The following is a 14,295-nucleotide window of genomic DNA, read 5'->3' as shown; positions in this document are numbered from 1 at the left end:
TTATGATGATGATGATGATGAGGAGGAACAATCTCAGCTTGTGATTGGAGAAGAGGTGGTGTTACTGGAAGTTCCTGCCCCTCTCCCTGTTATGTAACAGTTCAGACCTTTTGTCCATTCTGCAGTATATAAGACAGGCAGACCTCACCTGAGAGACAACCTGCATCCTCTACCTACGCTACATCATCCACCCATCCATCCCACGTCAACAAAGAAGAGAGAGTAGGAGGAGAAACAGAGAGAAGAGACAAAAACCACCAAGCAGAGGACAGGCAAACATCCTGTTGAACAACAGAGAGAGTGAAGACAGACAGACAGACAACCAAGGAAGAGTTGAACCACAGAGAGAGTGAAGACAGACAGACCAACAGACAGACATGCTCTCCAAAGTACAGGTAAGACTCAGTCATGTGGTCAATATGGTCACCAGGCATAACCTACAGCATATGAGACTTATATTAAATTATTTACTTTGAAATGTACAGGTCTCTTTCTGTTCAACTGCCTCATTGTGTTAGAGACCTAGAAACCTGTCAGTATATTAGTAGTATTTCTATGTTTTTCGTTGTCTCTGATTGGGAACCATACTTAGGTATCCTTTTTTCCCTCCTGTCTTTGTGGGAAGTTGAATTTGTTTAGGGCACTTTGCCTTTGAGCTTCACGGTTTGTTTTTGTAGTGTTTATTGTTTTTTGTCAGCGTCATTCTAAAATGAAGAGAAAATGTACCATCTGTACCCACGCTGCACCTTGGTCCTCTCCTTTTAACGGCCGTGACACCTAGACACCTGTCAGTACACCTAGTGACACCTAGACACCTGTCAGTACATTTAGTTAGTACTGTTACCCTCTGGCTCAGTATCTGGCATAGTACTGTTACCCTCTGCCTCAGTATCTGGCATAGTACTGTTACCCTCTGGCTCAGTATCTGGCATAGTATTGTTACCCTCTGGCTCAGTATCTGGCATAGTACTGTTACCCTCTGGCTCAGTATCTGGCATAGTACTGTTACCCTCTGGCTCAGTATCTGGCATAGTATTGTTACCCTCTGGCTCAGTATCTGGCATAGTATTGTTACCCTCTGCCTCAGTATCTGGCATAGTATTGTTACCCTCTGGCTCAGTATCTGGCATAGTACTGTTACCCTCTGGCTCAGTATCTGGCATAGTACTGTTACCCTCTGCCTCAGTATCTGGCATAGTACTGTTACCCTCTGGCTCAGTATCTGGCATAGTACTGTTACCCTCTGCCTCAGTATCTGGCATAGTACTGTTACCCTCTGGCTCAGTATCTGGCATAGTACTGTTACCCTCTGGCTCAGTATCTGGCATAGTGTTGTTACCTTCTGGCTCAGTATCTGGCATAGTACTGTTACCCTCTGGCTCAGTATCTGGCATAGTACTGTTACCCTCTGGCTCAGTATCTGGCATAGTACTGTTACCCTCTGGCTCAGTATCTGGCATAGTATTGTTACCCTCTGGCTCAGTATCTGGCATAGTACTGTTACCCTCTGGCTCAGTATCTGGCATAGTATTGTTACCCTCTGGCTCAGTATCTGGCATAGTACTGTTACCCTCTGGCTCAGTATCTGGCATTGTGTTGTTATCCTCTGGCTCAGTATCTGGCATAGTACTGTTACCCTCTGGCTCAGTATCTGGCATAGTATTGTTACCCTCTGGCTCAGTATCTGGCATAGTACTGTTACCCTCTGGCTCAGTATCTGGCATAGTACTGTTACCCTCTGGCTCAGTATCTGGCATAGTACTGTTACCCTCTGGCTCAGTATCTGGCATAGTGTTGTTACCTTCTGGCTCAGTATCTGGCATAGTATTGTTACCCTCTGGCTCAGTATCTGGCATAGTATTGTTACCCTCTGGCTCAGTATCTGGCATAGTACTGTTACCCTCTGGCTCAGTATCTGGCATAGTATTGTTAATAACTCTCTGGCTCAGTATCTGGCATAGTACTGTTACCCTCTGGCTCAGTATCTGGCATAGTATTGTTACCCTCTGGCTCAGTATCTGGCATAGTGTTGTTACCCTCTGGCTCAGTATCTTGCATAGTATTGTTACCCTCTGGCTCAGTATCTGGCATAGTATTGTTACCCTCTGGCTCAGTATCTGGCATAGTATTGTTACCCTCTGGCTCAGTATCTGGCATAGTATTGTTACCCTCTGGCTCAGTATCTGGCATAGTATTGTTACCCTCTGGCTCAGTATCTGGCATAGTACTGTTACCCTCTGGCTCAGTATCTGGCATAGTACTGTTACCCTCTGGCTCAGTATCTGGCATAGTACTGTTACCCTCTGGCTCAGTATCTGGCATAGTACTGTTACCCTCTGGCTCAGTATCTGGCATAGTACTGTTACCCTCTGGCTCAGTATCTGGCATAGTACTGTTACCCTCTGGCTCAGTATCTGGCATAGTGTTGTTACCTTCTGGCTCACTCAGTATCTGGCATAGTATTGTTACCCTCTGGCTCAGTATCTGGCATAGTATTGTTACCCTCTGGCTCAGTATCTGGCATAGTACTGTTACCCTCTGGCTCAGTATCTGGCATAGTATTGTTAGTAACTCTCTGGCTCAGTATCTGGCATAGTACTGTTACCCTCTGGCTCAGTATCTGGCATAGTATTGTTACCCTCTGGCTCAGTATCTGGCATAGTGTTGTTACCCTCTGGCTCAGTATCTTGCATAGTATTGTTACCCTCTGGCTCAGTATCTGGCATAGTATTGTTACCCTCTGGCTCAGTATCTGGCATAGTATTGTTACCCTCTGGCTCAGTATCTGGCATAGTATTGTTACCCTCTGGCTCAGTATCTGGCATAGTATTGTTACCCTCTGGCTCAGTATCTGGCATATTATTGTGCCTTAATAACCAAGGAAGAGAGCCTACATCAAAGTTTCATGTTTTGATTCACACTGTGAACCTGTCATTCAGTAACTCTTATGCAACAGTAAGCTGTGGATTGATATTATGCTGTTTTCTGTCTGTTTCTGTGTTTCTCAGAGATCCTTCAGACCAGTGTCTGTTACACTGAGACGACTCCACCAGTCAGCCCTGGATGGTCAGTAACAGCTCTCTCTCTCTCTCTCTCTCTCTCTCTCTCTGTCTCTCTCTCTCTCTCTCTCTCTCTCTCTCTCTCTCTCTCTCTCTCTCTCTCTCTCTCTCTCTCTCTCTCTCTCTCTCTCTCTCTCTCTCTCTCTCATAGAACTAGGCTATATAGACCTTCCTAGATACAGGCTGTCTGTGTTGGTTCTATACAAACCTCTTCTCCATCTCTTGTCTCAGTTCACACATCATTAAACTGAGCTTAGAACATACTGGGGAGGTTTAAACATTCCTGACTTCTATCCTCGTCTCCCTCCTTCTCCCCTTTCCTCTTCAACCCCTCCATTGCTCCTATCCACCTCTCCTCCTCTCCTCCTCCTCCTCCTCCTCCTCCTCCTCTCCTCCTCCTCCTCCTCCTCTCCACCTCTCCTCCTCTCCTCCTCTCCTCGTTCTCCTCTCCTCCTCTTCCTCTCCTCCTCTTCCTCTCCTCCTCCTCCTCCTCCTCCTCCTCCTCCTCCTCCTCCTCCTCCTCCTCCTCCTCCTCTCCTCCTCCTCCTCCTCTCCTCCTCCTCCTCATCCTCATCCTCCTCATCCTCCTCCTCCTCCTCCTCCTCCTCCTCCTCCTCCTCCTCCTCCTCCTCTCCTCCTTTCCTCCTCCTCTCCTCCTCCTCTCACCCCTCTCCTCCTCCACCTCTCACCCCTCTCCTCCTCCTCCTCCTCCTCTCCTCTCCTCCTCCTCCTCCTCCTCCTCTCCTCCTCCCCTCCTCCCCTCCTCTCCTCCTCTCCTTCACCCCTCCAGTGGTAGAGCATCCAGCCCCAGAGGACAGTGTGACAGACAGTTTTGGCAGGTTCATCCAGGGTGTCCAGCCCCACCAGCTGACCCCCACCCTGCTCCACCGCAGTAAGAGGATGGTCCTAGACTCCATCGGAGTGGGACTTCTGGGCAGCACCACACATGTCTTCCAGTTGGCCCTGCAACACTGTCAGGTGAGAGAACAGAAGACAACTTTATCGTCCATTGGTTAGAATTCACACACACATGTTGACACCTCCAGATACACACACACACATGTTGACACCCCCAGACACACACACACACATGTTGGCACCCCCAGATACACACACACACATGTTGACACCCCCAGACACACACACACATGTTGACACCCCCAGACACACACACACACATGTTGACACCTCCAGATACACACACACACATGTTGACACCCCCAGACACACACACACACATGTTGACACCCCCAGATACACACACACACATGTTGGCACCCCCAGATACACACACACACATGTTGACACCCCCAGATACACACACACACATGTTGACACCTCCAGATACAGGCTTTGAGAGAAAGAGGGAAGGTTTCCTACCTGAATGACAGACAGCTCTAACCTCTGAGTCCTGTCCTAACCATGAACTTAGTTAAGATGCTTTTGGGAAACAGGGTCCTGTGTTATAGAAACAACCTGTTCTGACACACACACACACACACACACACACACACACACACACACACACACACACACACACACACACACACACACACACACACACACACACACACACACTCCTCTGTCAAACAACACGGTGTCCATATTATCACAGTGCATTTCAATAAATACAGGAACTCAGTGACCAGTCTGTCTGTCTGTCTGTCTGTCTGTCTGTCTGTCTGTCTGTCTGTCTGTCTGTCTGTCTGTCTGTCTGTCTGTCTGTCTGTCTGTCTGTCTGTCTGTCTGTCTGTCTGTCTGTCTGTCTGTCTGTCTGTCTGTCTGTCTGTCTGTCTGTCTGTCTGTCTGTCTGTCTGCCTGTCTGTCTGTCTGTCTGTCTCTCTAACGCCCCCTACTGTTTATCTTCTGTCTCTGCAGCACATGTACGGTCCTGATGACATCAGCAGTGTATACGGACGCAGAGGAACCAGACTCTCCCCAACCCTGGCTGCCTTCGTCAACGGAGTGGCCGTGAGTAGATATATTTACACTAGATCTGCACAGACACATGTTGAGTAGAGATATTTACACTAGATCTGCACAGACACACAGTGAGTAGATATACTAGCATGCCTCGCCCACCTGAGGAGCTGTCATTTTCAGCCATCAATGTCCTGTGTTTGAGGGGTGCAAAACCCACTTGTCACTTAAAACCTCTTAAATGTAAAGTCCCCATGTTTGGGGACTGTATTTGATTTTTAAAATTAAATTCAGTCTGGTATGAGAACGGTAGCCGCTCTCTGCAGAAGCAGGGTGTCTGCGGAAAGCTGAGTATCTTGGCTATTGATCAGTGCCTTCAAATATTTGGTATGACTTACTACCATATATGGGCATACGAATTTATAAGAACAGAACGAGCCGATGACCTCATTTCAAGATGGCTGCTACCTACATTCTGGTTAGCGTTGTGAAGCCTAAACGAAATAAACACATAACACGTTGATTCACACCGAAAGCCGGGACTCCACAGATCATGAGGATATCTGATTTGTCTGCCTGAGACCTTCCGTTATTGATCACCAGCCTCGAGAGTCAGAATGTCTATTTTACACATTTTCCCCAAACAGCAAACATCTTCCAAGGTAAGCTTCCATTTGGTCTGCGTTTGAGCTGTAGCTAAATGGGGGGTATCAAATGAATCCTTAGGTTGGTAGGAACACATCTAGTCTATTGTCATCTGATGATGTATGACTTAATGGCAACATCGAATGTCCACCGAGTGACTATCTGTGCACATCAAAAATATGATGTTGCCTGCTCACCAAGATTGAACTCTTCGGCCTGAATGTCAAGTGTCACGTCTTGAGGAAACCTGGCACCATCTTTACGGTGAAGCATGGTGGTGGCAGCATCATGCTGTGGGGATGTTTTTCATCGGCAGGGATTGGGAGACTAGTCAGGATTGAGGGTAAGATGAAAGTGGCAAAGTATAGATATAGGTCAGGTAGAACATTAACCATTTCAATGAGCGTTGCTAGATATAGATATAGGTCAGGTAGAACATTAACCATTTCGATGAGCGTTGCTAGATATAGATATAGGTCAGGTAGAACATTAACCATTTCAATGAGCGTTGCTAGATATAGATATAGGTCAGGTAGAACATTAACCATTTCGATGAGCATTGCTAGATATAGATATAGGTCAGGTAGAACATTAACCATTTCAATGAGCGTTGCTAGATATAGATATAGGTCAGGTAGAACATTAACCATTTCGATGAGCGTTGCTAGATATAGATATAGGTCAGGTAGAACATTAACCATAAGGGTACAGTGCACTAAAGCCATGGCAGTACTTCAGCCAGACGGTGAGGATGGGGATAATGCACACAGCAGCCAGTCATGAAAACCCTCACCTCTCCAGGGTTTCCCTGCTCTGTCTGAGCGTTAGAGACAGAGAGACACAGACAGCAGAGAGATAAACATATCAGAGCTCTGACGGGCAGATGGTCATCTTGTCATGCTAAGATCATTTAGCTCCACCCTTGGCAGAGCTCAGTCAGAACCTAAACAGAACTACAACAGAACTTAGAGTCCTGATGTCCAAAACAGGCTGGATATGTCAGCAGGGTGGAGTCCAGCAGAGTGGACTGGATAAAGTACAGTCAGCAGGGCGGAGTCCAGCAGAGTGGACTGGATAAAGTACAGTCAGCAGAGCGGAGTCCAGCAGAGTGGACTGGATAAAGTACAGTCAGCAGGGCGGAGTCCAGCAGAGTGGACTGGATAAAGTACAGTCAGCAGGGCGGAGTCCAGCAGAGTGGACTGGATAAAGTACAGTCAGCAGGGCGGAGTCCAGCAGAGTGGACTGGATAAAGTACAGTCAGCAGGGCGGAGTCCAGCAGAGTGGACTGGATAAAGTACAGTCAGCAGGGCGGAGTCCAGCAGAGTGGACTGGATAAAGTACAGTCAGCAGGGCGGAGTCCAGCAGAGTGGACTGGATAAAGTACAGTCAGCAGGGCGGAGTCCAGCAGAGTGGACTGGATAAAGTACAGTCAGCAGGGCGGAGTCCAGCAGAGTGGACTGGATAAAGTACAGTCAGCAGGGTGGAGTCCAGCAGAGTGGACTGGATAAAGTACAGTCAGCAGGGTGGAGTCCAGCAGAGTGGACTGGATAAAGTACAGTCAGCAGGGTGGAGTCCAGCTGTGCCCAATAAGATGCTTAACTTAGAGCCTCTCTTTGTGGAATACATAAGAGATATTCATGACTCTACAGTCGCGACACAGTCACTCTGACAGACCTGCTACAGTTGTTATATTCCTGGGTCTCTACAGTCACGACACAGTCACTCTGACAGACCTGCTACAGTTGTTATATTCCTGGGTCTCTACAGTCACTACACAGTCACTCTGACAGACCTGCTACAGTTATTATATTCCTGGGTCTCTACAGTCACGACACAGTCACTCTGACAGACCTGCTACAGTTGTTATATTCCTGGGTCTCTACAGTCACGACACAGTCACTCTGACAGACCTACTACAGTTGTTATATTCCTGGGTCTCTACAGTCACTACACAGTCACTCTGACAGACCTACTACAGTTATTATATTCCTGGGTCTCTACAGTCACTACACAGTCACTCTGACAGACCTGCTACAGTTATTATAGTCCTCGGTCTCTACAGTCACTACACAGTCACTCTGACAGTTATTACACCAGATCACTCTCTGACTGTTTACTGTCTGGTGTGGTTGACCAGCTGTCTTCCTTGGATTAGTGATGAAACATTTACCATCAACCACTTAGTCTGTTAATAACAGGTGTCTTTATTCTGGGTCTGTTGTCCAGGATCACTGTGTTTGTTATCCAGGCTAAATGTGTCTGTTGTCCAGGATCACTGTGTCTGTTGTCCAGGACCACTGTGTCTGTTGTCCAGGATCACTGTGTTTGTTTTCCAGGCTAACTGTGTCTGTTGTCCAGGCTAACTGTGTTTGTTGTCCAGGCTCACTGTGTCTGTTGTCCAGGAACACTGTGTCTGTTGTCCAGGATCACTGTGTTTGTTATCCAGGCTAACTGTGTCTGTTGTCCAGGAACACTGTGTCTGTTGTCCAGGATCACTGTGTTTGTTATCCAGGCTAACTGTGTCTGTTGTCCAGGAACACTGTGTCTGTTGTCCAGGATCACTGTGTTTGTTATCCAGGCTAACTGTGTCTGATGTCCAGGCTAACTGTGTTTGTTGTCCAGGCTCACTGTGTCTGTTGTCCAGGCTAACTGTGTCTGATGTCCAGGCTAACTGTGTCTGTTGTCCAGGCTAACTGTGTCTGTTGTCCAGGCTAACTGTGTCTGTTGTCCAGGCTAACTGTGTTTGTTATCAAGGCTAACTGTGTCTGTTGTGTCTGTTCTCCAGGCCCACTCCATGGACTTTGATGACACCTGGCACCCTGCCACTCACCCGTCAGGGGCAGTCCTTCCTGCCCTGCTGGCGGTCAGCGATATGCTGCCCAGTAACAGCAAGCCTAGTGGGCGGGACTTCCTGCTTGCGTTCAATGTGGGTATAGAGGTCCAGGGACGACTGATGAGATTCTCCAACGAGGCTCAAAACATCCCCAAGAGGTAAGAACCCTGACCCCTGACCCCTAACCTAACCCTAACACTAACCCACAACATCCCCAAGAGGTAAGAACCCTGACCCCTGACCCCTAACCTAACCCTGACACTAACCCACAACATCCCCAAGAGGTAAGGACCCTGACCCCTGACCCCTAACCTAAACCTAAACCTGACACTAACCCACAACATCCCCAAGAGGTAAGAACCCTGACCCCTGACCTCTAACCTTAACCTAACCCTGACACTAACCCACAACATCCCCAAGAGGTAAGAACCCTGACCCCTGACCCCTAAACCTAACCCTGACACTAACCCACAACACCCCCAAGAGGTAAGGACCCTGACCCCTAACCTAACCCTGACACTAACCCACAACATCCCCAAGAGGTAAGAACCCTGACCCCTGACCCCTAACCTAACCCTGACACTAACCCACAACATCCCCAAGAGGTAAGGACCCTGACCCCTGACCCCTAACCTAAACCTAAACCTAAACCTGACACTAACCCACAACATCCCCAAGAGGTAAGAACCCTGACCCCTGACCCCTAAACCTAACCCTGACACTAACCCACAACATCCCCAAGAGGTAAGAACCCTGACCCCTGACCTCTAACCTAACCCTGACACTAACCCACAACATCCCCAAGAGGTAAGAACCCTGACCCCTGACCCCTAAACCTAACCCTGACACTAACCCACAACATCCCCAAGAGGTAAGAACCCTGACCCCTGACCTCTAACCTAACCCTGACACTAACCCACAACATCCCCAAGAGGTAAGGACCCTGACCCCTGACCCCTAAACCTAACCCTGACACTAACCCACAACATCCCCAAGAGGTAAGGACCCTGACCCCTAACCTAACCCTGACACTAACCCACAACATCCCCAAGAGGTAAGAACCCTGACCCCTGACCCCTAACCTAACCCTGACACTAACCCACAACATCCCCAAGAGGTAAGGACCCTGACCCCTGAACCTAACCCTGACACTAACCCACAACATCCCCAAGATGGAATGACCCTGACCCCTGACCCCTAAGCCTAACCCTGACACTAACCCACAACAGCCCCAAGAGGTAAGGACCCTGACCCCTGACCCCTGGCCTAAACCTAACCCTGACTCTAACCCACAACATCCCCAAGAGGTAAGGACCCTGACCCCTGACCCCTAAACCTAACCCTGACACTAACCCACAACATCCCCAAGAGGTAAGGACCCTGACCCCTGAACCTAACCCTGACACTAACCCACAACATCCCCAAGAGGTAAGGACCCTGACCCCTGACCCCTAAACCTAACCCTGACACTAACCCACAACATCCCCAAGAGGTAAGGACCCTGACCCCTGACCCCTAACCTAACCCTGACACTAACCCACAACATCCCCAAGAGGTAAGGACCCTGACCCCTGACCCCTAAACCTAACCCTGACACTAACCCACAACATCCCCAAGAGGTAAGAACCCTGACCCCTGACCTCTAACCTTAACCTAACCCTGACACTAACCCACAACATCCCCACGAGGTGAGATCTGGGGAAAATAAGTAGAGGTCTTGGTTAACCTTGGAGTGTACACTTTAGAGACCAGAGTAAGGTAACATCAGAACCTTGGAGTGTACACTTTAGAGACCAGAGTAAGGTAACATCAGAACCTTGGAGTGTACACTTTAGAGACCAGAGTAAGGTAACATCAGAACCTTGGAGTGTACACTTTAGAGACCAGAGTAAGGTAACATCAGAACCTTGGAGTGTACACTTTAGAGACCAGAGTAAGGTAACATCAGAACCTTGGAGTGTACACTTTAGAGACCAGAGTAAGGTAACATCAGAACCTTGGAGTGTACACTTTAGAGAGTAAGGTAACATCAGAACATTGGAGTGTACACTTTAGAGACCAGAGTAAGGTAACATCAGAACCTTGGAGTGTACACTTTAGAGACCAGAGTAAGGTAACATCAGAACCTTGGAGTGTACACTTTAGAGACCAGAGTAAGGTAACATCAGAACCTTGGAGTGTACACTTTAGAGAGTAAGGTAACATCAGAACCTTGGAGTGTACACTTTAGAGACCAGAGTAAGGTAACACCAGAACCTTGGAGTGTACACTTTAGAGAGTAAGGTAACATCAGAACCTTGGAGTGTACACTTTAGAGACCAGAGTAAGGTAACATCAGAACCTTGGAGTGTACACTTTAGAGACCAGAGTAAGGTAACACCAGAACCTTGGAGTGTACACTTTAGACACCAGAGTAAGGTAACATCAGAGTTTCTCTAAGAACATGGTCACCTCTAAGGCCATATTTTAACTGGATGTGAAGTGGAACTGATTGGGCCTGTTTGTGTGGTTTTCCAGCAGTAGTAGAAGAGGTACACTGGGCAGAGTAATTAGTTTAGTTGAATAGAGTGCAGCAGGTGGTGGATTCCACTAAATACTCCTACAGACATGCAGGTGTTTATACAACAGTCCACCCTCTCTGCTGCGTCACCTCGGTCAGAAGATGCGGACATTATTTGGAATCTGTTATTTCCCTCAAGACCACTGAAATAGACTCTCAGGCTCTCCTCCCTACGCAGGCTGTATAAACCAGACGGCTGTCCTGTCCTGTTGCATTATGTCCTGTAGACAGCCACCTGTCCTCACTGTAGACACCTGTCCTCACTGTAGACACCTGTCCTCACTGTAGACACCTGTCCTCACTGTAGACACCTGTCCTCACTGTAGACACCTATCCTCACTGTAGACACCTGTCCTCATTGTAGAACCCTGTCCTCACTGTAGACACCTGTCCTCACTGTAGACACCTGTCCTCACTGTAGACACCTATCCTCACTGTAGACACCTGTCCTCACTGTAGACACCTGTCCTCACTGTAGACACCTGTCCTCACTGTAGACACCTGTACTCACTGTAGACACCTGCCCTCACTGTAGACACCTGTCCTCACTGTAGACACCTGTCCTCACTGTAGACACCTGTACTCACTGTAGACAGCCACCTGTCCTCCCTGTAGACACCTGTCCTCACTGTAGACACCTGTCCTCACTGTAGACACCTGTCCTCACTGTAGACACCTGTCCTCACTGTAGACACCTGCCCTCACTGTAGACACCTGTCCTCACTATAGACACCTGTCCTCACTGTAGACACCTGTCCTCACTGTAGACACCTGTCCTCACTGTAGACACCTGTCCTCACTATAGACACCTGTCCTCACTGTAGACACCTGTCCTCACTGTAGACACCTGTCCTCACTGTAGACACCTGTCCTCACTGTAGACACCTGTCCTCACTATAGACACCTGTCCTCACTGTAGACACCTGTCCTCACTGTAGACACCTGTCCTCACTGTAGACACCTGTACTCACTGTAGACACCTGTCCTCACTGTAGACACCTGTCCTCACTGTAGACACCTGTACTCACTGTAGACACCTGTACTCACTGTAGACACCTGTCCTCACTATAGACACCTGTCCTCACTGTAGACACCTGTCCTCACTTTAGACACCTGTCCTCACTGTAGACACCTGTACTTACTGTAGACACCTGTCCTCACTGTAGACACCTGTCCTCACTGTAGACACCTGTACTCACTGTAGACACCTGTCCTCACTGTAGACACCTGTCCTCACTGTAGACACCTGTCCTCACTGTAGACACCTGTACTCACTGTAGACACCTGTCCTCACTGTAGACACCTGTCCTCACTGTAGACACCTGTACTCACTGTAGACACCTGTCCTCACTGTAGACACCTGTCCTCACTGTAGACACCTGTACTCACTGTAGACACCTGTCCTCACTGTAGACACCTGTCCTCACTGTAGACACCTGTACTCACTGTAGACACATGTCCTCACTGTAGACACCTGTCCTCACTGTAGACACCTGTACTCACTGTAGACACCTATCCTCACTGTAGACACCTGTCCTCACTGTAGACAGCTGTCCTCACAGTAGACACCTGTCCTCACTGTAGACAGACACCTGTCCTCACTGTAGACACCTGTCCTCACTGTAGACACCTGTACTCACTGTAGACACCTGTACTCACTGTAGACACCTGTCCTCACTGTAGACACCTGTCCTCCCTGTAGACACCTGTCCTCACTGTAGACACCTGTCCTCACTGTAGACACCTGTACTCACTGTAGACACCTGTCCTCACTGTAGACACCTGTACTCACTGTAGACACCTGTCCTCACTGTAGACACCTGTCCTCACTGTAGACACCTGTCCTCACTGACCTAGCAGTGACATCATTATGACTGAGCTGTTAGCTGGTTTACTCAAGGTTACCCGCTCCTAAAACAGACACTTTTAGTTTCGTCATCAGACTTGTGCTTCCTTAACATGTGACCCCCACCCCACTCTCCCTCCAGGTTCCACCCCCCTACTGTTGTGGGTACTCTGGGTAGTGCAGCAGCCTGCGCCCGCCTCCTCTCTCTGGAACGCTCCCAGTGTAGCCACGCCCTGGCCATCGCTGCCAGCCTATCAGGAGCCCCCATGGCTAACGCCGCCACCCAGTCCAAACCCCTCCACATCGGCAACGCGGCGCGGCTGGGGCTTGAGGCGGCTCTACTGGCCTCTAGAGGTCTGGAGGCCTCACCCAGGGTCCTGGATGACACCGCCGGGGTCGCAGGGTTCAGCGCCTTCTACGAGGACTACGCCCCACGACATTTGGCCTCCCCAGAGGAAGAGGGGTTGCAGTTCCTCCTAGAGAACCAGGATATAGGCTTCAAGAGGTTCCCGGCCCACCTGGGGATGCACTGGGTGGCCGACGCTGCTGCCGCCGTACACAAACTGCTGCTGGGGGAGCAGGGGTCAGGGGGGAGGGGTCACGGGTCAGGGGTCGTAGGTCAGGTCCAGGACATCCTGCTCAGGGTTCCCCGCTCCAAGTACATTGATCGTCCGTTCCCGGAGTCGGAGCATGAGGCCAGACACTCCTTCCAGTTCAACGCCTGCTCTGCTCTGCTGGACGGAGAGGTCACCGTGGACTCATTCTCCCAGGAAGCACTGCAGCGCCCCGACCTCTACTCCCTGCTGGGGCGTGTCCATGTTGAGCATCCCCATGACAACCCCGCTAACTTTGACCGCATGTACGGCGAGGTGCAGGTGACGCTGGTGGGCGGGGACGTCCTGAATGGACGCTGTGATACTTTCTATGGTCACTGGCGTAACCCGTTGACCAATGACAGCTTGAGGAAGAAGTTCCGTAGCAACGCTGGGGCGGTCCTTCCCAGAGAGAAGGTGGAGGGTCTGATAGAGGCTGTAGAGGGACTAGACAGACTGGAGGACTGTTCTCCTCTGCTGGAGCAGCTACAGTGACCACACACAGAGCTACAGGGATCACACACAGAGCTACAGGGATCACACACAGAGCTACAGGGATCACACACAGAGCTACAGGGATCACACACAGAGCTACAGGGACCACACACAGAGCTACAGGGATCACACACAGAGCTACAGGGATCACACACAGAGCTACAGGGATCACACACAGAGCTACAGGGATCACACACAGAGCTACAGGGACCACACACAGAGCTACAGGGACCACACACAGAGCTACAGGGACCACACACAGAGCTACAGGGACCACACACAGAGCTACAGGGACCACACACAGAGCTACAGGGACCACACACAGAGCTACAGGGACCACACAC

At 49.5% G+C, this 14,295-nt stretch overlaps 1 protein-coding gene across 1 annotated transcript; it reads left to right on the top strand.

Moving 5' to 3' along the window:
* The first annotated feature begins 316 nt into the window (after window positions 1-316).
* LOC120036101 (cis-aconitate decarboxylase-like) lies at window positions 317-13,951 on the top strand. The gene is made up of 6 exons (XM_038982576.1): window positions 317-395; window positions 3,009-3,066; window positions 3,850-4,037; window positions 4,938-5,030; window positions 8,410-8,615; window positions 13,006-13,951. The coding sequence occupies exons 1-6, from the start codon at window positions 378-380 to the stop codon at window positions 13,949-13,951; spliced, it is 1,509 nt and encodes a 502-aa protein (XP_038838504.1). The 5' UTR covers window positions 317-377.
* The last annotated feature ends 344 nt before the right edge of the window (window positions 13,952-14,295 follow it).

Source organism: Salvelinus namaycush, unplaced genomic scaffold, assembly GCF_016432855.1.
Source record: "Salvelinus namaycush isolate Seneca unplaced genomic scaffold, SaNama_1.0 Scaffold1208, whole genome shotgun sequence".
In the NCBI taxonomy this organism is placed as follows: domain Eukaryota; kingdom Metazoa; phylum Chordata; class Actinopteri; order Salmoniformes; family Salmonidae; genus Salvelinus; species Salvelinus namaycush.
The sequence above is the reverse complement of the archived record's forward strand: the minus strand, read 5'-3'. Positions and strand labels throughout refer to the sequence as shown.